Raw genomic sequence first — 24525 nt, 5'->3', positions numbered from 1 at the left:
TTTGCCCTTCCTCCAGTCTCGCATTGTATGTTTGGATATTGTAACTCATGCCTGGCTTCCCTGGTGTCTGATAAACCCCTAGAGGCAAGGGGAGTGGCGGTTATCTATTAATGTTTTGTGCCACCTTATTTCAACAACAACAGCATATGATTCTGACTTAAAGATGAGTTTTTAGCATAAGGAAGGGGAAGAGGGGTCTCAGGCACCACGTAACACCTGGCATCTAGTAGATGCTCAGTAAACACCTGTGGAATGAATCAGATGAATGAAGCCCTCTTGGCAAAGGTCTCAGGAAGCCTAGGCTGTAAAGCACAGAAGGCCAAGGACCCAGGTCCAGGCTGATAGCCCTAAGGGGGTGGGGGCCACCTGGCACCTTACTTGTTGTACAGTACAATGTCTGGCTTCCAGATCTTCTGCGCAGGGACGCGCATGAACTCGGCCCCGTCATAGTCGGAGGGGTTCCACTTCAGCTTGTAGTCGTTCCAGATCTGGGGGGAGGAGGCGGAGAAGGACCAGTGTGGTTTTACTTCTCTTGATACCACCTATCTTGGTGACCTCCTACCTCTGCCACACGTCACAGAGCCATCCCCATGATGAAGACCACACTGGCCCAATTCCTCCTGTGGGTGCTAGTCACGGGGACAGCACTGGGCTGGTGCTGGCTGCTGGGAGCCACTGCCTCCATGGCTGGGGCAAGCCCTGCCCTCAACAATCAGTTAGAACCATTAGGGCTTTCTTCAGTCACTTCCAGTGCTAGGTCCAGGTCCCTGCCTTATGCTCCTGCTGTTTACATTCCTGAAATGGCTCAGATATGCCATGAAGACTTAATAGAATGCTAATGACACACAGAACCCCCTTTCTATCTCCAAGTTGAGCAGGGTTGGCCTCTGAAGGGTTCTGGGGAAGGAGCCATGATCCCATCAGGACCCAAGAAGTATCTAGGTGCAGAGGCTGGGAGAGCTGAGGAGACCTGAGCACCTAAGGAGAGAAAGGACCTTAGGCTGTGGTCAAGGGGCATCTGTGCCACAGAGCGCTCAGTGGGCACCGTGCCCAGCCTCCTGGGAAGGAAGGCTGCTGAGCTGAGCGGCCAGTTGGCTGGACTGGTGGAAGAATCAGCTTTAGGTCAGTGCGTGATCTGTCCACATCTGCACAGAGCTCCTTGGGTAGGACATGCGGGAGCCAATTTCTTTGGTCTCAATCTGAACAAGAAAATCCAGAATCCCAGCTCCCACCCTCCCAACTACAACGGCATATGATTTTGACTTAAGCATGAGTTTTTAGCAAGAAGGGAAAGAGGTGTCTCACGCAGCACCCTAGAGTCAGAGGTCAGGGCTCCAGGCCTGGGTCTGCGCCATTTTGTGTGAGCATGTGGGGCGGGGCGGTGTCTCTCTCTCTCTCTTTCCAGGCTTCAGTCTATTGTCTGTGACCTGAGGGGCTGGACCCTGCAGTCCTTCCAGGAGGGTGTCGGGCAGTGCATGTGACCCCAAGCCGGGGAAGAGACAGACCAGCTAGTCAGTGGACCCCAATCTAGGTCCACATCTAGGCCCTTTGTTCTCATTCAGGGATAGCAAATAAAATAGTCACCACCAGGGGGCAGCAGTGCTCAGGGTCTGGTCACTTACTTGCTTGAGCCACAGGTTAGTCTCCATGATCTGGTTTACTTCATCCTAGAAAGAGAGATTAAAGTAGATGGTGAATTACAAAAACAAGGCTGGTCCTGGGAAAGGCTCTTCCAGAAGCTGCATCCCCCACAGCCATGGCTTGTGGCTCTGACACTCACCACCTTCACCAGCTGAGACATGGACACCTCAAACTGGATGATGACCGGGTCAGACACATTGGCCACTGGCCGGATGATCTCGTTGTAATCTTCAAACAGTCGCTCAAACAGGCGATGCTCGGCGTCGGAGGTGCTGGCCACTGAGGGAAGTAGCCCCGTCAGATCCTAGGGCAGTCATCACTTTTCCCCTCCCCAAGAGCACCACCCACCCACAGCCTCCCCTCCACCTGCTGGAGGTACTCATTGGAACTCCAGACTTTCAGACTAGTCCCGCTCCTTCAAGGTTACAGACTAGAAAACTGAGGCCCGAGACAGAAGGGATTCCATCAGGTCACACACATTCGCTGAGAAGCCAGTGGTTACAAGCATAGGCTCTGAATTTGGATCAATCTGGTGCAAATCCTGACAGACTGCCTGTCAGTTGTGTGAACTTAGGCAAGTGGCTAAACCTCTCAGTTGCTGGCATGTGGTAAGAGCTCAAGAACCATCATGACTATCTTTGTTACTACAGGGAAGGGGTGTGATACAAGTGCAGTCTGCCTGGGTACAGCCACAATGGAGAGATGACCAGTCCACTCCCAAGGCAGGGGCACCCCAGGGTCAGAGGGAGACTGCGGCCCAGGACTGGGACTCTCCTTCTTCCCACCCAGGACCTTGCAGGGGTTTGGCCACCAAACCTCTTAGAAGCCGGGTGCCTATATGGCTCCCATGATCTCAGAGTGTGACCCACGGTCCCTGCTAATGATGTCTTCACATCTTGATCAAAGACCCTTCTCTCTCTGAAACCTTTGGGGACCCCCTTTGTTTATAAGCCACACCCCAGGCATTCTGAGTCAGCTGTCTTTTGCTTCTCACTTACAGATCTGGGAGAAATATGGGGAGGGGATGAGGGGAATCCTTGGTGAAGTTCAACTCAACTTCTCCAGGGATTTTGACTGCCCTCCCCGCTCCGTCCCGCAGATAAAGACCGGGCCACAGTCAGGAGCTCCGTGCGGAGCGGACGGCGCTCCGTGTAGTGGTGACCTCAGCACCCGAAGGCAGGACCAGCGTTCTGAGTGCATGGTCACAATGTGGTCTCCCAACCGACGTCCAGCCCAGCTGCAGGGACCGCTGTCAGCCCTGCCAAATCCCTCGCCCCTTCGTATCTACCACCCCTCGCAGGACACTCAAAAAGTTTTCTGGCGTCGTCGGATCTGGGCCGGCATATCCCTAACAGGCTCCTCTCAGAGACCGGGGGGAAGGCGGGGAGGCGCCAGGAGCGCCTGAGAGGCGAGGACAAAGAGGAGAGGCTGGCGCCCCGAAACGACTCCCCTCTGCCCCAGGTGGCCTTGGTCAAGCCTTTAGCCCTCTCTGGCCTCAGCTTCCCCATCTATTTGTAAAACGAGGAGGTGGGCGGGATGCGGACAGTGGAACCCGCGGCCTGGGCGCGCCAGTCCGGCACCCTGTGCGCCAAGCAGGACGACAGGCAGGGCTGGGACTTGAAACTGTCACCCCGGGCTGGGGAAGGAAGGCCCCCGGTGCGGGCCCTCCCCGCGCCTCCGGGCAGCGCCCAGAAGACTCTCAAGAATGGGGGAGTCGAGAGGGAAACACGCACGCACCCACCCACCTCGCCACCGGGTCGGAGCCAGGCCACACAGGGTGCGGGGCCCCGGCCACGACGCCCTTGTTCCTGCCTCTCCGCGCTGCGCTCGGGGCCGAAACCCCTATGGACCCTGGGTCCCGGCTCGGTCCTCTGGGTCTCCGTTGCCCCGCGCCCGTACCTGGCAGCAGAAGCAGAAGCAGCAGCGGCGCAGCCGGGAGCGGCGAGAGCTTCGCGGAGCGAACACCGCGCGGATGGGCGCCCATGGCGGGTCGGCCCGCGGGCCGGAGGCTCCGCGCGGACAGGGCGGGAGGGGCGGGGCGGAGCGGAGCCTAACAATCCGGAGCCGGCGGGGCGGTGGCGGAGACAGACTAGCGCGGCCAGGCGCACAGCGCAGCCGCCCCGCTCGGAGTCGGACCCGGGCCTGGCGTGCTGAGCCCGGCTGCCCCACCCACAACCTCGGCGCGGCCCCGCCCGCCCCCGCGCGGTTCCGGAGCCTCTAACCCGAAAGAGGTGCGCTCGCTCCAGGAAGAAGGAGCCGCGGGCTGTGCTGAGCGCTCTCTTCCCTCGCTCTGTGGTCGGTGCCGCCCACGGACAGACGGCTCCGCGCCGGGCCAATCGGAGCAGATCTTGACCGACCACGGGGAAGAATAGGGGCCGCATCTCTGTCCTGGGCTTCCTGGGTGAGTGTGGGTCTCCCCCATCCCCGGGGTTGGGGACCATCGGGCTAGACGGACGGTCGTCTGCCCGGAAGGCTCTAGCATACCTTCAAGACGAGGGCTCAGAATTTTGAATTTTGACACTATTAAGTAATTGTTCAATATTTTAGGAGTGATCACGGTAACTGTGTTTTTTAAGAGTCCTTATAGTTTACCACGAGGGAGAGGGTGTGAGTCCGTTGAAACAGTACTGGCCCTGAGCTGAGAGTTTGTTATACTATCGAATATGTTTACAATGTAAGAAATAACAAAAATGAGGCTTGGAGATGGAGCCAGCATAGAAGCACTGTGCTGTCCTGCCCTGGAACCCTCCAGAATCTCCACTGCCCACCGGCCCATCTGCACCCCTGGGTGCTCCAGGACAGTTGTGTGATCAAGAGAGAGCCCTGGGACCCCTTGGCCTGTCTGACCACCCACTGAGAGTGCGGTGGGGTAGCTGCAGGCTTGCTTGCAGTCCCTTTAGCACAGGACAGGTGAGACACCTTTATTATTTCCAGAATGGTCCGCCTACCCACATTAAAACCAAACCAAAGGAAACATTTTACAAGACTCAGAAAATGTTTGTAAGAATTGGGACTTACTGTCAGGCACCCATTTAGAGCATTCTCCGTGTCCTGGCAAGAAGCCCTTTATCTGAAAAATATTGCAAATCACATATCCAACAAGGGACTTGTATCCAGAACATCTAAAGAAGCCTCAAAACTCAAAAGTAGGGACTTCTCTGCTGGTCCAGTGGTTAAAAAAGCCACCTCGCAACGCGGGGGACGCCATTCAATCCCTGGTCAGGAAACTAAGATCCCACATCAGGGAGCAACTAACCTGGGCACCACAATCAGAGTCTGTCCGCTGCAGTGAAAGATCCCGTGTGTTGCAACTAAGACTTGATGCAGCCCAATAAATACTTTAAAAAAAAAAAATTATCTTCCTTATAAAAAAAAAACCTCAAAAGCAGGAATGGATGGGTATGACGGATCTTATTAGAGTGATGCCAATGTTCTAAAACTGAGTTATAGTGATAAACTTATTAAACTCATTGAATTGTACACTTAGAATGGGTGGATTTTGTGATACATAAAGTGTAAAGTGAAAGTGTTAGTCACTCAGTCGTCTCCGACTCTTTTCGACCCCATGGACTGTAGCCTGTCAGGCTCCTCTGTTAATGGGATTCTCCAGGCAAGAATACTAGAGTGGATTGCCATTTCCTCCTCCTGGGGATCTTCCTGACCCAGGGATTGAACCCAAATCGCCTGCTTTGCAGGCAGATTCTTTACTGTCTGAGCCACCAGGGAAACCCAATACATAAATTATACCCAAATAGTTGTAAGATCTCAGCAGTAAGAAAACTAAAATGCAGTGTTAAAAATGAGCAAAAGAGTTAAACAGACACTTAACCAAAAAAGGCAAAAAACTCATGAAAAGATGTCAAACATCTCTAGCCATTGGGAAAGTTAAAGTTAAACATACTCTCCCCATATGGGAAAGTTGAACTATAAAGAAGGCTGAGCACTGAAGAACTAATGCTTTCAAACTCTGGTGCTAGAGAAGACTCTTGAGAGTCTGCAAGGAGACTGCAAGGAGAACAAACCAGTCAATCCTAAAGGAAATCAGCCCTGAATAGTCATTGGAAGGACTGATGCTGAAGCTCCAATATTCTGGCCACCTAATGCGAAGAGCCAACTCATTGGAACAGACCCTGATGCTGCGAAAGATTGAAGGCAGAAGGAGAAGAGGGTGGCAGAGGATGAAATGGTTAGATAGCATCACCGACTCAATGGGCATGAATTTGCCCAAACTCTGGGAGATAGATAGTGGAGGACAGAGGAGGCTGATGTGCTACAGTCCTGGAGGTCGCAAAGAGTCGGACACAACTTAGTGACTGAACAACAACCCCATGTAACCCACAAGTCACATTCCTGAGTATTTATCTAGAGAAATGAAAACTTTTGATCACACAAAATCCTATAAGTGAATGTTTATAGTAACGCTATTGATAATTGCCCCAAACTGATAACAACCTAAAATGTGCTTCAACATCCATATGATGGATGCAAAAGAACAAATTATTGGTACCCTCACCAACTTAGATGAATCTCAAAGGCATTATGCTGAATGAAAGAAGTCACTCTCCAAAGGGATTCTTGAAGAGATTAAACTGGAGTGGAGAAAAGCTCAGTGGTTGCTGGGGGCTAGGGGTGGAGGGACACATGACCGTAAAGGAGTAGCAGGTGGGAAATGTTTTGGGTGATAAGTGTCTCCTGTATCCTGATTGGAGAAGGCAATGGCAACCCACTCCAGTACTCTTGCCTGGAAAATCCCATGGATGGAGGAGCCTAGTAGGCTGTAGTCCATGGGGTCGTGAAGAGTCGGATATGACTGAGCAACTTCACTTTTACTTTTCACTTTCATGCATTGGAGAAGGAAATGGCAACCCACTCCAGTGTTCTTGCCTGAAGAATCCCAGGGACGGGGGAGCCTGGTGGCCTGCCGTCTATGGGGTCGCACAGAGTCGGACACGACTGAAGTGACTTAGCAGCAGCAGTATCCTGATTACATAAATCTGTGTGTGTGTTGGGCTTCCCCAGTGGCTCAGTGGTAAAGAGCCATGCAGGAACCGCAGGAGATGCAGGTTCGATTCCTGAATCCACGACTGAAGTTCCTCTGTCCATGGAATTCTCCAGGCAAGAATACTGGGGTGAGTAGTCATTTCCTTCTCAAGGGGATCTTCCCGACTCAGGGATTGAACCCTGGTCTCCTGCATTGCAGGTAGATTCTTTACCATCTGAGCCACCAGACATGAATCTATACATGTGTTAAAATTAACAGAACAGTACATAAAAATCAGTTTTATTGTATAATTTTTAAAATAGATTAAAAAAACCTCCTCCTCCATTCCACAAATATTTCGAGTGCCTACTACATGCCAGGCACTGTGCAAAAGATAATATCTGGGTGAAGCCAATCAGAGCATCAGTGAAGGAGACACACCTGACCCAGGCAGCATGGAGGAGAGAGCCTTTCCTTTCAGGTGGGGAACCACGGAAATGCTCAGGGGAGGGGGCAGGAAGGAGGAGCCATGTATTCATTCAACAAACATTTATTGAGCCCCTACTGTGTGCTGAGCTCTGTCCTGTAGGGATACCGCAGTGAACACAAAAGTCTAGGTCCCTGCTCTCACGGAGTTCACACTCTAGTGGGTGAGAGGTGGACAATCAACGCTCTAATGAGAGCCTTGGGTGCTGAGGGGCACTGGAGGAAGGTGTGGGGTAACACGGCTGTGGGGGAGAATGCTTTGGGATGAAGGACTGAGGGAGGCCTCTGGGGGAGGTGACATTGGACAAATGATGGGGTGGAGCAGAGCCCTGAATGATGCGGCCGTTTGGAGAGCTTCCTAGGCATCCAGAGAAGCAGGTATTGGTAGAATGTACAGCAAGACAGAGACTAATCTGGGAAGATACTGAAGCACGTGAGGGACTAAAAGAAGGCCAGTGAACCTCGTGGACAGGTGGAGTGGAGAGAGATGGAGTGAGAGGTAGGCTGGAATGCAGGTAAGATGCTGGTGGCCTCTTGGATGCCAATGTTATGCTCATCTTTATCTGCATTGTCTGCTGGGGAAGGGAGATAGGCCAGAATTAAGGTGTCCAAAGACCCTCCTGCCGGGGGCTTCCTGGGGTTCCTCCAAGGCCTTCAGAGAGGACAGTCCAGGCCCCTCATCTTTGCCGTGCCCCTTCTCCCACCTCCCTCCATGGCTATGGCTGTTGGATGGGGCTGATGGCTTATCGACTCATTTATTTAGGGCTTCATCTGCCGTGACCCAGAAGGAAGCAGCAAACTGTCCACGTGGCCACTCATAGCATCTCACCCCACATCCTGGGGGCCTCAGACACGCGGGGCAGCCTAGGGCTCTTCAGAAGGCGTGTGGGTCTGGAAGAGGGGAGGTAGGAAGAGCCCCACGGTGCCAAGCACACACACAACCACGAACACCCACAGGAACAGCCGGTCCACCACCATGGCCACGTACTTCCAGTCCTCGATGACCTGTGGGCAGACAGAGGGGCCAGTTACAGGGGCTGAGTGAGGGGGGTCCTGTTTTCCCTCTTCCCCTTGAGTCGGGGCCCCACTCTCTGGCCAGGGACCCTGCAGGCCACTTAGTACTTGGAGGGCAAGTTCTGAGTCTGAGGCTGGTCTTTCAGCTGGGAACCTGTGTGCCTCTCAGGTCCTCAATCCACCCCTCCTCCATGGCATCATGGAGCCACTGGGAGCTGGGCTGTACACGAAGGTTAGGAGGAAGGGGTTATTGATGCCACATGTGCGATTCAAAACCAAACTCAATTATACATAAGCAGGGCAGGACCTGAGGATCACAAGGCCCCTGCTCTCATTTCCAACCGAAGCCCCCTGTCTGAGCTGGCCTCACCCAAAGGAAGACTTGGGGTGCACCAAGCTGAGTGGGGGTTGGGCAGTGGGGCCTGCAGGTCAGCTGGAAATCCTCCTGTTTAATTTGCTCAATTCTGTTAACAGCAGATTGTCTGCTAGTTCCTCTAATCAAGACCCACTCTTCTACATCATCTAGGCTTCTCTCCTCCACCCTCCTGCCCTTCCCCCGGCTCCCCGCCCCCACCCCAATGCTCCGTGTGGTCTTCTCAGACCCAGCTGTGGGATAAAGGATTGGCAGGAACCTGGCTGGCCTCCTGAGGTGCTGCTGCAGATGTGCCTGCCTCCCTGGCCTGGGGGAGAGGCCCCCAGAGAGACCCAGCCTCCTGCTCTTCCTCCCCCACCTCCGCTTTCACAGCTCAGCCCTGACCCAATTTGTCAGAGCCCTGGTCAGCGGTGGGCATCTACCCTCTAGGATGACCCCTGGTCAACCAGTCCCACACCCCCGGCTAAACACAACCGCTGCAGAAACCTCACACTCTTCACATGGGGCTCTTGGGTTTCTTTTTGACAGCCCTAACTGCCAACGACTGTGTGTGTGTGTGCACGCCTCTCCCCCTCTTTTTATATTTCTGCACTATTTATCGTGACCCGTTAATCACCAGGGAGGGTGAAAGTGCTGAAGATGAGAAGCAGCCTGGACTGGCTTAGTGGCAAGCAAGTACCCTCGGGAAGGGAAGAAAGCCTCTTTTCTCCAGCTAGGCACGAGGAAGTCGATCAACAAATACAGCCACCATGTGTCAGTTCAGGGCAAGGCACTGGGAAGGGCAAGAAATGTTACTGACATCAGAAAGATCTGCGTGCAGAGCTGGGCGCTGCTCTGTGCCGGCTGTGTGACCTTAGGCAAGTCAGTGAGCCTCTCTGGACCTAGTTTTCTCTATTGTAAAATGGGAGTTTGAGTAAATGCCACGTCACAGGTTCCTGGGAGAGTTAGTGGTAACATCTGTCAGGTCCTGGCAGAGCGCCTGATGTGTGGCTGGAGCTCAACGAACACAGGCCATGATGTTATGGTAACTGTGGGTCATGCCTGGCTCCTTCCCACAAGATGCTTTTAATTAATTGAGTTAGAAACAGGAGCAGGTCTAGAGGAGGGGCTAGAGGGTGGTGAGACCTTTAGAAGAGAGAGCTCAGGGTGGGGGGCCAGCTCAGCCAGGGTTGCAGGAGACTAGCTTCTCACCCTGCATCTGCACAGGAACTGGCAGGGCTCTGGTTAAAAATGCAGCCCTTGGACTGCCTCCCACAGCGGTCCCAGCTCAGTCAGAACAGGTGGCCCCAAAAGCTGTATTTTGAAAAGTTGCCCAAGTGGTTCCTAATTAGCCAGCAGGGCCCCAGGCTGCATATGAACATTTGGGAGTCAATGAATTAGGTGATGCTGAGCTACTGAATGATTCTGAACTAAAGCGAGCGTAATTCAATCCATTTTTTAGAAAGTGGAATCTGATCGTTCTATAGAGCTGTGCGATTCTCAAACTGGACCGAGCCTAGGAATCCACTGGGGATCCAGTGAAAATGCAGTTGCTGAGCCACCAGGTCTGGGACGGCGGTGGGAAGACTGGGGCAGGCAGTTGAGATGCAGGCTCTCTAACCAGCTCCCAGGCTAGGCTGGTGCGGCTGGTCCAAGGACCACACTCCGAGGACAAGGGCGTAGAAGAGCTTGTGTCCTATATTCCGCTTGTTAGCAAAGCTTTTTCACAGGGTAATTTTGGAACTTTTCCACCCTGTTCTTTTCTCTCGGCACTAACTAATGGAATCCCGGAACCATCCCTTGAGAATAAGCCTGGTGAAAAGGAATTGCAGGAAGAACATGGAGATGCCCTCTTTTTCCCCGGAGAAGCTGCATGTTGTGTCATAAAAAAATCTGTTCAAAGAATCTTATCCGATAAGGTGTTAAGATGCGAACATTCACAAGACTCTGAAACTTATTCTCCTGCCCGTTTTGGAAAATTTCTAACCGTTACCATTATGTTCTGTGTTTAGCTGTCATAAAATTGTCCTCTGAAGCATTACTTGTTCAGTGGAATCGTTTGAGATACCAGTGCTCTAGAACTCACTGCTCTGTCCTGTGAAAGTAAGCATAACCTCATTTTTGGAAATTTGTAATTGTAGTCACACTAGTTGATAATTTATTACCCTGGTAGCAATAATATTTGAATGGATAGTTCTACACTCCTAAAAGCTATAAATGTTTGTGTGGCTTCTTTGCAAGCCTGACAACATGGGAGCGGAGATCCTGGATGCCCTGGCCCACCTGTGTCCCTAAAGGCTGCAGAATCATTTTCCAGCCCACGGACAGCCTCCTACTTCCTGCCTGCTTCTCCTCTCTGCTCTGCCCCAGGGCTTCCTCCCGCACCAAAGCTGCTTGCTCCACAGCCAGCTGGTGTCACCAGGAAGTGCAGGGGAGTTAATGCCCCAGGGCGACTCGAGCCATGGGGGAAGGGAGTGATGGGCAAATACCCTTTTCCCTCCCAGGGGGTGATTCTGAGGCGTGCTCCCATGCTTCTGCAGGGGGTCTCTGACGCCCCAGAGCCCATAGCAGTATCCTGCTCACTGATACCCACACTGGCTCTCCTCCTTTCCCCATCTCACTTTATCCACTTCCTTAATGTGCTTCGTGGGATCACTTTTCAAAAAAAAAAAAAAACTACCTCTGCTTAGGTCCTTATATCGGGCTTTGCTTTTAGGGAACCCAAAACAAACTAAAAAGGATCATTGGTACTTCCTTCCTCTCCCCGGATTCACAAAACTAGAATAAAACTCATTTTAGTCTTGGATTTCTTATTCAAGAAAAGAATCTGAGAGCCTTTGTCTCCTGAATTAACTTCAGGAAATGGGAAACTGACTGTAGAGTCTGAGCCTCTTCCATTGGGCGGGTGTTGGGGGCTGGGCTAGCAACTTACACTCTGGTCCAGATCCTCACTCCTCATGTGCTGGGCAATGAAGCTGACGCCCTCTAAAGCCTCCTGCACATCCTGCCTGAACCTCCCAGAAGACCTCAGCCGGAAATCTCTGGGGATACCCGCTGAGTCTGAGGCCGCTGGAGACTTGGGAGCCGCCAAGCCAGGGTTCACAAAGTACATGGAGGTCCCATAGAGGTTGGACGAGCTGGTGGGTCCCATGGCCAAGGTGGTGGTGGTGGTGGCCTCAGACTTAGTCAGGCGAGCCTGGCTGGACTGGGGGACCCTGGAGGGGCTGCTGTCGGGGCGCTTCATGAAGAGGAAGGTGGGCAGCTTGTGTAGGAAGCAGCGCTTGACCCAGGGTGCCATGGTGTGGGTGCTAGGTGAGCGGTGGTGCACGTTGAGCACGCAGACGCTGGTGACGATGGAGAAGGTGACCAGCACCATGGTGAACATGAGGTACTTGCCGATGAGCGGCACGTTGAGGGAGGTGGGCGGCACGATCTTGGAGATGAGCAGCAGGAAGACGGTGAGCGCCAGCAGCACGGAGATGCACAGCGTCATCTTCTCACCACAGTCGGATGGCAGGTAGAAGACGAGGATGGCCAGGGAGGTGATGAGCACGCAGGGGATGATGAGGTTGATGGTGTAGAAGAGCGGCTTGCGCTTGATGATGAAGTCATAAGTCACGTCCACATAACTGGGGTCCTGCGGGTTCACCGTCCTTCGCCCAGGGAGGGCGACTATGTCCCATTCGCCACTGGGGGTGAAGTCATCCACGCTGGCCGAGGGCGTCTTGAGGACCATGTCGATCTCCGTGTGGTCGTAGGTCCAGGAGCGGAACTTGAGGGTGCAGTTCTGCTGGTCGAAGGGGAAATGCTTCACCTCGATCTTGCAGGCACTCTTGCAGATGGCAGGGGGCAGCCACAGGACACTGCCATTGGAGCGGACCACCACATTGGTATAGAGAGACACCTCGTAGGTCCCGTCGGCACTGGGGGCAGGGGCAAGGCATGGAGGAGAACATCAGGAAACCCATAGATATGTCTGGCTGTTCTTAGAACTGGCCAAAGAGCCCTGTGGGATTATTTCTCACCAGTCACTCTTCCAAACCCCCATGCTCTCACTGGAAAGGCCTGCTTTAATTGGCAATTGCACAGCAGAGAGAGACTGCCATGAAGCAGCCTAAAGGCTTTATGTAGATGAGCTCATTTAAGCCTCACAACAGTCCAATGAAGTAGGTATTATTAATACTATTGTTCCCATTTTACAGATGGGAAAACCAAGGTTCAGAGAAGTCAGCTGCCTTCAAGGTCAGAAAACTAGTAAGCAGTACGGCTAAGATTTGAAGTTGGGTCTTTCTGTTTTTACACCACCTACTCATAATCATTTCATGCTTTTGCTGGTACAACTACGACCTGGGAACTCTGTTTAGCCCCCTCCACCTCCCTGAAATATGTATGCACATCAAGTCAGTGCTACACAGACAAAGCAACGACAGTCAAAAAGACGGTATGGAGGACAGAAAGAGCCCTGGACTCGGGGTCAGAAGGCTGGCCCTGGTGCCAGCAGTGCCTGAGTCCTAAGATCCTTCCCATCTCTTGGTCTCCAATTCCTCTCTGTAACTGAGGGTGCTGGCTCTGTGCATCTCTAATTCCTCTTATAGCCTGACAGCCTGGAGGTCTGGGTGAAGCCCAGGACTGGAGGACCCCCGGGCTTGGCCCTCACCACTGTGGCCAACCCTATCACTTACTTGTTGTAAAGCACGATGTCAGGCAGCCAGACACGATTTGCGGGGATTCTCAGGATGTTCACACCCTCATAGCGGGAGCTGTTCCAGGCCAGGCGGTAGTCTGTCCATTCCTGAGCAGACAGGCAAGGCCCCATCACTTGTAGGTCCCTTGCCGCCAAGGGGCAGCCCTGGAGAAAACGTCTCCTCAGGCTGGAGACCCTGTAGGGCACTTACCTGTTTCAGCCAGATGTTGGTGGTCATGATCTGTTCTCGCTCATTCTGGGGAGGGAAATGCAGCTATCAGTTCATCAAGTAGGAGGTGAACAGACCTCACTTTATCAAGCAAATGGCTGTGAGCTTCGGGGCCATGTGACCAACCACTGACCCAACATCTGCAAAAGGCTCAGAGGTATTTCATAGCCGGCGTGCCTGAGACAGAGCTCCTGATCTTCACCCAGACCTGGTTTCCACTGGCATTGCCATCTCAGTGAATGGCACCCCAGCCATACAGTTCCACAAGCCAGTAAACCTGGCAGTTGTCCCTGATCCCTGGCTCTCTGATCCATCAGCAAGTTCTGTAGATCAGCGGGTCCCCAACCATTTTGGCACCAGGGACCAGTTTTGTGGAAGATAATTTTTCCATGGACTGAGGTGGGGGAGATGGTTTCAGGATGATTCAAGTACATTACATTTATCGTGCACTTTATTTCTATTTTGTGGCAATCTCAGAATATTCCACCTTGACTTTAGGGTTAGGATTTGTGCTCCTATGAGAATCTAATGCTCCTGCTGATCTGACGTGAGGCGCAGTTCAGGTGGTAATGGGAGTGATGGGGAACAGCTGTAAATACAGATGAAGCTTTGATCACTCACTCACCGTTCACCTGCCGTGCAGCCCAGTTCCTAACAGGCCACAGTACCAGCCCGGGGGGTTGGGGACCCTACCCAAGTCTGAGATTTGTCTGCTTCTCCCCATCTCCCCAGCCACTATCATCTCTTGCTTCATAGATACTGCATCTTTTCTGAATTCAAGGTTTATGGCAACTCTGTGTGGAGCATCTTATTGACAGTTTTTCCAACAGCAGTTGCTTACTTTGTGTGTCTATGTCACATTTTGGTAATTTTTGCAACATTTTAAACTCTTTCATTATTATATTTGTTCTGGTGGTCTGTGATCAGTGATCTTTGATGTTACCACTACAAAAAAATTACAACCCAGATGATGGTTAGCTTCTTTTTTTTTTTAGCAATAAAGCACTTTAAAATTAAGTTATGTACATTGTATTTTAGACATAATGCTATTGCACACTTAATACAGCATAGTGTAAACATACCTTTTATATGTGCTGGGAAATCAAAAAAATCACGTGACTTAATATTCACTATATTGCAGTGGTCTGAAACCAAACCTGAAGTATCTCCAAGGTAATATGGCAGTTATGCTCTACAAAGTCAATAGGGACCTTCCAGATTTCTTCTCTGCTACACCTAGAATGTGGTCCTCATCTGCATAGTCCACAATGACTACTGCAGCTGCAGCCATTATACCCACATTCTAGGCTCTTGAAGGGGAGATGGAAAGAGGAGAGAGAAGATGCATGTCAATTGTCTTTTTCCCCCCAAATGTCTTGTTTTAATTACAGTATTTAGACCATTTACATTTAGTCTAGTTACTGATATATTTGGGTTTAAACCTACCATCTACCTGTTTTCTGTTTATTCCTTTTCTCTCTTTTCTTGCCTTATTTTGGATTAACTATTTTATTATCCATTTCTCCCCATATTAATGTGACCCTTCTTTTAGTAGTTACTCTGTAGACTGCAAGATGCATATACTTAACCTTTTAGCACCTAATATAAATTAGTACTTTTATCACTTCTAGAACAAGGCAAGAACTTTAGAACATTCATCTATACCCTCCTTACTTTGGGGTTATTGTTATGTATTTAATTCTATATATAGTAAAAACCTTGCATGATATATATTTTGTTTTATACTGTCAATGTCGGTTCAAATTCACCCATATATTTACCCTTTCTGTTATGCTTCATTCTATCCTACATTTCTGTATTTCCATCCGGGATCATTTTTCCTTATGGTTAAAGAACATCCTTTAGTATTGGGTCTTCTTTTATTAAATTCTCTCTCTTTTTTTGTCTGAAAACATCTTTATTTAACCTTCATTTTTAATTATTTTTTTTTTTACTGGTGGCATACATCTAGGTTTGCAGGTTGTTCTTGTAGCATTTAAAAAATGTCATTTAATTTTTTGGCTTCCACTTCAGCTGCTAGTTTTATTGTTTCTTCTGACTTTTGTTTCCCCCCCAACTGCTTTTAAGATTTTCTTTGTCTTTGGTGGTCAGGAGTTTGTATCTGATGTACTTTGGTAAGATTTTCTTTGTATTTATCCCACATAGGGTTCATAGAGCCTCTTGCACCTGTATCTTAATATCTTTAGTCAGTTTTGGAAAATTCTCAGTCAGTATCACTTCAAATATTGCTTCTGTCTTATTTTTATATCTGCTCTTTCAGGAACTCTAGATGCACGTTAGACCTGACATTTTTATCACATACCATATTATCTTCATTTCTGTGTTTTCCTTCCTTTTTTCTATCATTTGTCTAGATATTTTCGATTGACCTCTCTTGCTGTTTATTTTCTCTTCTGCTCTGACTAATCTGCTATTAAACCCATCCAATACATTTTAAATTCTCTATCACTTTAAGTTTCTTGAACATATTAATGCATGGTATTTTCTTTTTTAAAAAAATTAATTTTGTTTATTTTTAGTAGTGGTAAAATACACATAACATAAATTTTACCATCATAATGGCAGTTACTTTAAAGTCTATGTCTGATGAGTTCAATATCTGAATCATCTGTGTGTATTTCCCTTCTTTTATCTCTTGTTTTTTCTTTTCTTATTTCATCTTGTCTTATTGCTTTCTTAGTAGGTTTTTATCTGACTTTATCTGCCTCCAGAGAGGACCAACTTTGGCTTTATGGCAGGCAGTCAGAGGAAGGGCAAATCATTTTCATTGTCTGTGACTGAGCTGGCTCAAAGCAGGTTTTAGTTTTTGTGAGGGCTGGTCTGTTCTTAACTCATTTTGATTCTTAGGGATGGTCCTTTCAAGGTTCTCACCAAGGCCCCATCTCCTCAGTGGGGCTCCAATTCCAGTTTGTGTATCTCAGCCCTGCAAGAGTGGCAGTGATTCAGCTAGGCTTCCCAACCTCTTAGCCACTACTTTGGATTCAGCTCCCTAGCCCCTTGGCCCAATGTTTACCAATCATCAAATGAGGGGGAAAGCACCAGAAAATGTCAGGGCCACCTCCTGGGTCGTGGTCCCTCAAATCCTAGCTAAGTTCTCCAAGACCTTCAAACTAACTGTGGGGAGGAGAGGCATTTTTGTCTGGCTTTTCTACATATTCTTGTGAGAAAGTTAATCTGCAACAAGCAACTCTGTCATTAATGGAATCTGAAAACCTTCATCTGACTTAAAGATTTTTTTAAGCAGAGGTACAATTTACATACTGTGAAAGGCATAGAACTTAAGAGGTACAGTTTGATCAGTTTTAACAAATGCATCATCCAGGTAGCCCACCTCCTTTCAAGGTATAGAACAATGCTATCACCCAGAAAGGTCTCTTGTTCTTTAGTCCCGTGTCTCAGTCCTCTCTACTGCCCCAGCAGCTGCCTTCCCAAAGACAGCCCCAGCATTCCCAGAGAGCAATCTCTGAAGGCCTGCTGGCCTTCACATGGCACAAACTCCCTGTTTGCGCCCTAGAAACTTCCATCTTTAAACTGGTTATGGCCATAATCCTCCCTCCTCGAAAACCAAACCCTGAAATACAGTAGGGAAAGTAAGCCCCCGGACCTCCTATTTGTTCTCTACACAGCTTTCAGGATTATGACAGCTTACAGTGCTACACTCACAGGTGTGGGGGCTGGAGGCTGTGGACCCTCCTCTTTCTGGTAACTTCTGTTACCCTACAGAGCAGATCTGGGAGGGGCAGCCTGACCCTGGAAGCGTGGCGAGAGCTGCCTGCCTGTCCTCCCTTACTAGGGCAGCAGCTGGGCTCACCCCATTAAGCAAAAAGCCCTTGGCTGGACAATAACACTCAGACACCAGCCTGGGAGCGGCGTGGCCAGAAGCGTTTATTCCTTCCAGTTGGCCTGCGGAGAGGAGAGGGGCAGAGAGCACAGGCTTTTCACCCCTCCCCCATCCTAGAGCTGTGCTTCCTCCCAGGGGAGGAAGCCAGCCAGTACTTTGGCCAAAGCCTTCGCGAGGGCTATAGGTTGGAGGGGCTGGCTTTGTGGGGGCTGACTGTGCCTGGGAGAGAGGCTGGGGATAAGAAGGAAATCGCTGGACCAGAGGAGGTTCAGCCATCTTGGCTGGCTCCTTCCCCTTGCCTGGACACAGTACCTACACACTCCTTGTGTGAATGCTCCCCTCAGAGCTGCTTTCAGACGCTGGGTTCCAAATCTGTGCATGGGGAAGATTAACAATGGGCCATGGTTTTCTCAGGCACCCCCAACTCAGATAGAGCAGAGGGGAGAAAGGGAGCTCCTTGTACCTCAGCCTTCCTCTACCCAGGTCCTGCATCTACACATGACAACCCTACTCGTGGATTCTATAATCCATTCTTCATTTCCATACCGGCAGTGACCACCCTCATTTATCCAGACCCTCACTCGGCTAGACCAAGGCAGCAGCTGACTCTGGCCCTGTCCCTACACCCGGGCCTCTGTACCCATCGGTTTCTGTACCATGATTCCTATTTCCCCCCTGATAGGTAGGGGATATGTGAGGTCATCTGTTCAACAGACCAGGGGAGATGATAGGGGAGAAGGAGGAGATGCTTATGGCCATGTTGGAGACCCATCTGTCTGTGGCAGGCCTGTTGGCTGCCTACTCAGTGGTCATTCCACCCTTACAACTTCTTTGTTAATAAAACTATGACTTTGTTAGATATTTTATACTCATGAACTTCATGGGCCCTTCTCTGACCTCCTAGCCACATATTTTATTTATATATTTAGCTGTGTCAGGTCTTAGTTGCATCACACAGGATCTTTGATCTTCATTGTAACATGCGAAACCTTTAGTTGCAGCATGCAGGATCTAGTTCCCTGAACTGGGATGGAACTCAGGCCCCCTGCATTGAGAGCATGGAGTCTTAGCTACTGGACCACCAGGCAAGTCCCACCACATATTATTAAGTCTTAGCTAACCATGGTAATTCCATTTCTTCAGCCAATAATCAGTGAAGGCTTAGGCACGAGCTGTAGCCCTGGTCATTGGGATGCCCAGATGTGGGGAGGTCTCTGGGAAAGTCTTCCTCATACTCAAAAAGGGACCCCCCCAAAAAAATATTTGCCATTTCTTGCCACAGACATTGTCATGTGAAGATTTATGTTTGGAACCATGGCCGCCATCCTATGATCATGGTGGGGGTGAGGGTGGGGGTGGGAAACAAGAGAATCACAGAGTCCTGACATCATTGCCAACAACCTAGAATCCTGATATCACTCAATTACTGCATTAACCAGCACTGAAACGACTAACCTGCTCTCTTGTTATGTGATGTAACAGATGTCCTTATTGTTTTAGCCACTCATAGTTGGACGCTTTGTTGATCATCCAACTATGTTTGAAGCCAAAGCATTGTAATTGGTACTGGGTCATGGATGTGCAGGTGGCTCCAAAGTGTGGAATAAGAGTGCACAAAGTGGGCAAGACCTCTCTAGCAAAGAAAAGAGCAAGTGCAAAGACACAGACAGCAGTTTGGGAAAGAAAAATAATAACTTACAGGCAGAGTCAGGGGTCTCAAAGTTTAGGCAAATTCCTTAATTTTCACATATGGAAAATGATCAGATGAATAACCTTGGGGGCAAATCTGCCCCCTGTACCTACCACGCTGATGAGCTGGGCCAGGGAGAGCTGCAGCTGGATGGAGATGAGCTGGGAGGAGCTGGTGGCTGGGCGGATCAAGTTGTTGTAGCGGGTTTTGTTCAGAAGGTCGTCCATGAGCTTCTCCTCTGCATTAGCCACACGGCAGTCCCCTGGGAAAACACATAGTCAGATCTGCAGGGTCCTCATCCAACTGGTGGCAAGGAAAGGGAAAGTTGCAAAGGCCAGGGAACACAGGTGCCCTCAGGGCCAGTCGGAACAGCTAAGATGCTGGCAGGCCTGCCTCTCCTTGGGGTCTTTCAATTATATCTGTCCAAGACAGAGCTCAGGTGTCTCTCCCCACGCCCTACATCTTCCTCTTCCTGTTCCCTCTGACACTGAATGGCACCTGGGCATCTATTTCTGACCCCCTTCTTGGTTCACCCAAGTGGCCACCCAGTTCTGTCTCTTCTACTTTCCAAGTCACTTAGTCCATCCTCCTCTCTCCATCCCTCCAGCCCTGATCCTGGCTCACCACCCTGCCCCCGGGCTCTACCAGGGAGACCTCTTTGCTGGTCTCCCTACCCCAACTCTGCCCCTGCCATCATGTCCCATCAGTGCCAGAGTGGCCTTCCTACAGCTATTGGATCAGAGCCCATTCCTGCCCATAACCTCTCAGAGCTGTAGGCAGAGTTCACATCCCCATGTTTCAGCTTGGCATCCAAAGTCCTTTGCTCCTGCCACCAGCATTATTTCATCAACCTGATCTTTTCTTACCTCTCCACCTCCATGCCCAGGTACTCTATGTTTCAGCCATATATATTGTTTTCATTTCCCCATGTGACCTTCACTGTCTCACTTGCAAGTCTTCCAGTGCACTTTTCTGCCAGAACGGCCACCAGCCGTCAAATATCTGAGCGTCTTTCTTATGCCAGGCACTGCGTTATGTGCTGGGTTTAACAGCCAGCAGAGACCCAGAAATGGCTCCTGCCCTCAGAGAGCCTCCTGTGTAGTGGAGGAGAGACATTACTCAAATGTGAATTTGTGTTCAGAGCTGGGGAGATGGTGATGCTTTCACTAAAAGAGAAAAGGCCTGGGCCAGGGGGAGTTTTCTGGGTTCAGACTCTGCCCTACAGAGAGGAAGGTGCCTTTGAGACATCGAAGGGGTCCAGCTGGCAGTTGGCTCCTGGTCTGGAGCTTAAAGGAGGGGCCTGGGCTCAGAACCATATTTGAGACCCAGCAAAGGCAGCCTCCTGAAAGGAGCCTGACGTGGCCGTGAGCCCCACTGAACGCCCACAGCCCCAGATCTCTTGCCACGTGGCATCTGGGTCTTTGTCCTGTCTCCCTCACATGTCTGGGAGTGAAGGTGAGGTTCAGGAACTCCATCACGTTCACTCTGGTGACTTCAGTTAAGGGTATGTGGGGAAGGGCCTTGGAAAGAAGGAGCCTCCAAGGAAGGTCAAGGACACCTGAGCAGGAGATCCCAGGGATAAGGGAAGAGATGAGGGTGTACGGAAGAAATAGTGGGACAGCAAGAAAGAGGGGGAAAGGATGAGGGAATAAGGAAGGCCAAGGAGGCGGAGGTGGGTCTGCTGGTTCACCAGGCCCCGCACTGGGATTACGTCCTCCTCAGAGGGGCAGTTCACTCTATCTCACCAAGTCCCTCCCTCTGGATGTGGCCAGAGGACCCAGATTGTGAACTGCCTGACAGAGCATGTCTGAGGTGGGCTCCTGGGTGGGAGCTGGGCTGGATGCAAGGCCATGGAGGGCAGCTGCCACCCGGCCTGCTCCACGCGCTTTCCAACTCGTTGCCTATCTGGAGCAGATGCAATATTTAGTGCCTGTGAAAGATGCTCCCAGCGCACCTGCTGCCCACTGTCCCTCCCCCAAACTGCCCCAGGCTGCCCAGAGGGTCCTGTGGATGCCTGGCCTACATTCTGATCTCTGCCTCTCACACCCTGGACCCCCTCCCGGAGGCCAGCTGCTGGAAGCCAGTCTGTAGCCCCCAGGCTCTAGCTCAGTCTCTCCCACACCCCCTCTTTATTCGAGTTGACCCACCATTTCAGTGGGGTATGACTTGCCCAAGTCAATCTGGCATGTCTGGGACAGCTCAGGTCAGAATCTGGAGCTCCTGGCCCCCCACCCCTGAAGGGCTGGATCCCACATCTCTGCAGCCCCAGGAGGCTGGTTTACCTGGGTGTCTAAGAGGCCAGGGCTGCTCATCAGGCTGTGGGAGCCTGTGTTCCAGCTCTGAGCCCACCTGGGAGGCTCAGGTTGCTTACCTTTGGGGCTGTCCTGCCTCTCAGGCATTCAGCTGGCTCCTAGGGACTCCTTCCCATCTTGAGAACCAGCTGTATGCTCCAGAAAAAGCGGTTCCAAAAACCTTAGGCCATTAAGCCCACTCTCTATTTCTTATCTGGGGAAACTGAGACCAAAGAAGGGGACGAACTTACTCAAAGAGCCCCAGCAAGTCAGAGGCAGAGCCAGGTCTAGGATGCTCTTTCAGGTAAAGCCCCCCTCCCACACCAATCCCCAACCCCTGGGTCTTCTTTCACACCCTTAAGGAGCCTGTCCCTGCAGAAGCCATGGAGGTGTCCAGAGCTAAGCGTGTACTCATGCCTGTGCCTGCATTTGTACTTGTATATGTGCACGGTGAGGGGGTGGGGGTGGGCGGCAAACGGGGTGGGGGAGGGGGTTCAAACAATACATGTTTAGGCTTTTCAATCTGCTACTTTATGCCTGTGAGGCCTGCCAGGTTTAAAAGACTAGGAAGAGGCCTCTCACTCCCAGATGACAGGGGTGGCCCAGAAGAAGTGAAAGCATCACAGACACAGTGGGGGGTCACCTCCGAGCCCTGGAGCCGGAAGAGATACACAAAGAGGCCACCACTAGGGGTCAGTCATGACCCAGTGATTCTGAGGAGGAGTGGGCCCGACCTGCCTCTGTCCAGGGCCTTGTCTTCCTAGGCCTTCTCTGCAGGCCTTAACAGTCTGAGAGGGGTGACAGTCTGCGAGGAAGCCATGGCTGGAATTCTAAACTGTGTGAGTGTGTGTGTCCAGTTTGAAAAAGCAGAGCTTATCATAAAAGCTATATTGGAAAAACAGAAAGGCAATAGCTATTGGTTTGTAATACAAGCCCCACAGCTATTTGGGCTTCCCTGGTGGCTCAGACGGTAAAGAATCTGCCTGCAGTGCAGGAGACCCAGCTTCCATCCCCGGGTCAGGAAGATCCCCTGGAGAAGGGAATGGCTACCCACTTCAGTATTCTTGCCTGGAGAATTCCATGGACAGAGGATCCTAGCAGTCTACAGTCCATGGGTCGCTAACACTTTCTTCTTTTCACAAACCACAGAAAGTGAAGGGTCACTTTCATGGAATCTTGGCAAGTGGGCATCTGAAAGGCAGAATGATTTTCATTTGGGGATGTTTGTCCTTAACAGAGGAAGGGAACAAGAGATTTGCATTTATTAAAAGGCAGCTATGGATTTTTTCCCCCAAAAGTTGAGGGTTTTAGCTTTTACAAAGAGCTCATGATATATTACCTGCAGCTTCTCCAATCATGTGTAAGAATCACCAGGATGCTTGTATAAATGCAGATTCCTGGGCTCCATTTCCAGAAATTCTGACCCTATGAGCCTAGGATGGGGCCCAGGGATGTGTATGGGGCATTTCTGATGCAGGTTGCCCTAGGACCATATTTAAGAAACACTGCAACTGACAAACTTGAGTCCCCAAGTATGTAGTCAGGGCATATCATACCCATAGAACAGACAGGGAAACGGAGGCCCAGAGAGGGTCAGTGAGCAAGTGGTGACAGAGCCGGGACACACACATGGAGTGCAGACATCGTCTCTGGTGAGAGCTCCACTTCCCAATAGGAACATTGCACGTCCCCCCATCCTCTTCCAACACCCCCTGGTATGTCTCTGTCTGAGAAAGATACAGCCCTGGTCCTCTGGGCTGACTAGAGCCGGAAGGACAAGCTTGGGCTAGAGGGTAGGAACTGAAAGAGTCCTTGGAACACAGATGGGGAGACTGAGGCCGGAAGCAGGCAATCCTCACCATATCTGGACTCTGCTTGGGAAGGGCTGACTGGGTTTCCCTTCCAGGTAGAGCCTGCAGGTTCCTGAGTGGCAGGCTGCAATTCACCAGTCCTGCACTCAGCCAAGCTGGCTGTCCTGACGGCCAACCTCTAGGGGCAGAAGTGCCAACGAAGTGTGTTTCCTAGGAGATCCACCCCCAAACACACCTGGACTGGCAAGTTGAGTACCACCCCCACCTCCCCACCCCCAAGCTAAATTTCGCTGTCTCTACAATAGCGCTGGGATTGAGCGCACCTTCCTGTCCACTCAGCCCCGATACCCAGCCCAAAGGCGCTCGATTTGGAGGGTGGCCCTGGTGGCCACGCAGAGAACACACGGTCCCCACCCCGAACCTCGCAGACCCATTCATCCTGCCCCTCCCCTGCTGCTGGAGAGTGGGCTTAGCCCCGCCCACGCCCCCACTCATCGGGGACAATCTCGGGCCACTCCCCCGGGTGCTAAGCACCCCCTCTGCCCTCCCACCTATAGCCAGTTCAGCCGGGCTCTGCCAGACTCAGGCGCCCCTCCCTCCTTCCCCGAAAAGAACTCACCTCGCCCGCAAAGGGCAACCAGGGAGAAAAGGAGCAGAGGGAGAGCGCTTCTCATGACGGGAAGGGGCTGGAGGGGTAGCCGAGGCGAGTTCAGCGGTCGGTCGGACCGCCCGGGCACCAGCAGCCTCGAGTAGGCTAGTGAGAGCGGGTGCCCACGGCCTCGGAGGTATGAAGTGGTGGTACGGAGGGCGCTAGGACCCCGCGGAGAGCCCAGCCGAACCCCGCTGGGGGCAGCAGCTGTGAGCTACGCCCACTCGGGAATGGGCGGGGCCGGCACCAACGGGGCGCCACTGGCTCCTCTAAGCCAACCTCCTAGGGTCGTCACCCCGGGGCTGACCTTGGTACTTCCAGACCTACTCAGGCCTCCCACTTTCCCTAAAGGGAGGCTGGCAGAACAGCGCCTGCACCCTTTGTATAATTGGGGAGACTGAGGCGGACCCTGGCTTGCGCTCTCTCGCTGCTGCTAAGTCGCTTCAGTCGTGCCCGACTCTGTGCGACCCCGTAGACAGCAGCCCACCAGGCTCCTCCGTCCCTGGGATTCTCCAGGCAAGAATACTGGAGTGGGTTGCCATTTCCTTCTCCGTTGCATGAAAGTGAAAAGTGAAAGTGAAGTCGCTCAGTCGTGTCCAACTCTTAGCGACCCCATGGACTGCAGCCCACCAGGCTCCTCCATCCATGGGATTTTCCAGGCAAGAGTACTGGAGTGGGGTGCCATTGCCTTCTCCGACCTTTGCGAAAAGTGGTTGTACTCTAGCCCGCAGTTCTCTAGGATTTGCCTGCTGTCAGGTCTCAGGAGGTCTTACAGAAAAAGATCTCCAGTCTGTGCCCATGGGGTTTGCCGAAAGCAAGGAGCACTGCAAGAAGT

The 24525-nt window shown here is 51.3% G+C and overlaps 2 protein-coding genes and 1 long non-coding RNA gene across 29 annotated transcripts in view; 1 reads left to right on the top strand and 2 right to left on the bottom strand.

Moving 5' to 3' along the window:
• Positions 1–3773, bottom strand: part of CHRNA3 (cholinergic receptor nicotinic alpha 3 subunit) — a 53203-nt gene extending 49430 nt beyond the window's left edge. For 9 of the 26 annotated variants that reach the window (XR_014071129.1, XR_014071128.1, XR_014071130.1 and 6 more), the window contains exons 1-4: positions 3541–3773; positions 1781–1920; positions 1623–1667; positions 379–488 (exon numbers count right to left, since the gene is read on the bottom strand). Coding sequence is in view for 20 of the 26 variants with exons in the window: in XM_081549619.1 (XP_081405745.1) it covers positions 379–488; positions 1623–1667; positions 1781–1920; positions 3541–3625 (380 nt within the window). In the remaining 6 variants the exon portion in view is untranslated. Of the gene's footprint in view, positions 1–378; positions 489–1622; positions 1668–1780; positions 1921–2639; positions 2798–3386 lie in introns of those variants that run through there. The other 17 variants (XR_014071132.1, XR_014071131.1, XR_014071133.1 and 14 more) reach the window with 4 other exon arrangements.
• The window catches only part of LOC145529368 (uncharacterized), a 28578-nt gene continuing 7677 nt past the window's right edge, over positions 3625–24525 (top strand). Inside the window, exons 1-5 of one of the 2 annotated variants that reach the window (XR_014071140.1) lie at positions 3625–4042; positions 6661–7607; positions 7872–8013; positions 9115–9352; positions 9937–10376. This is a non-coding gene — a long non-coding RNA (uncharacterized LOC145529368). Of the gene's footprint in view, positions 4043–6660; positions 7608–7871; positions 8014–9114; positions 9353–9936; positions 10377–10486; positions 10578–24525 lie in introns of those variants that run through there. The other variant, XR_014071141.1, reaches the window with a different exon arrangement.
• Positions 7157–23855, bottom strand: CHRNB4 (cholinergic receptor nicotinic beta 4 subunit). The gene is made up of 6 exons (XM_081549638.1): positions 23661–23855; positions 19053–19201; positions 13370–13414; positions 13157–13266; positions 11407–12397; positions 7157–8113 (listed from the first exon to the last, which is right to left on the bottom strand). The coding sequence occupies exons 1-6, from the start codon at positions 23713–23715 to the stop codon at positions 7973–7975; spliced, it is 1491 nt and encodes a 496-aa protein (XP_081405764.1). The 5' UTR covers positions 23716–23855; the 3' UTR covers positions 7157–7972.

This window comes from Giraffa tippelskirchi, chromosome 12 (genome assembly GCF_054371585.1).
Source record: "Giraffa tippelskirchi isolate mGirTip1 chromosome 12, T2T-mGirTip1v1.2.pri, whole genome shotgun sequence".
Taxonomy (NCBI): Eukaryota; Metazoa; Chordata; class Mammalia; order Artiodactyla; family Giraffidae; genus Giraffa; species Giraffa tippelskirchi.
The sequence above is the reverse complement of the archived record's forward strand: the minus strand, read 5'-3'. Positions and strand labels throughout refer to the sequence as shown.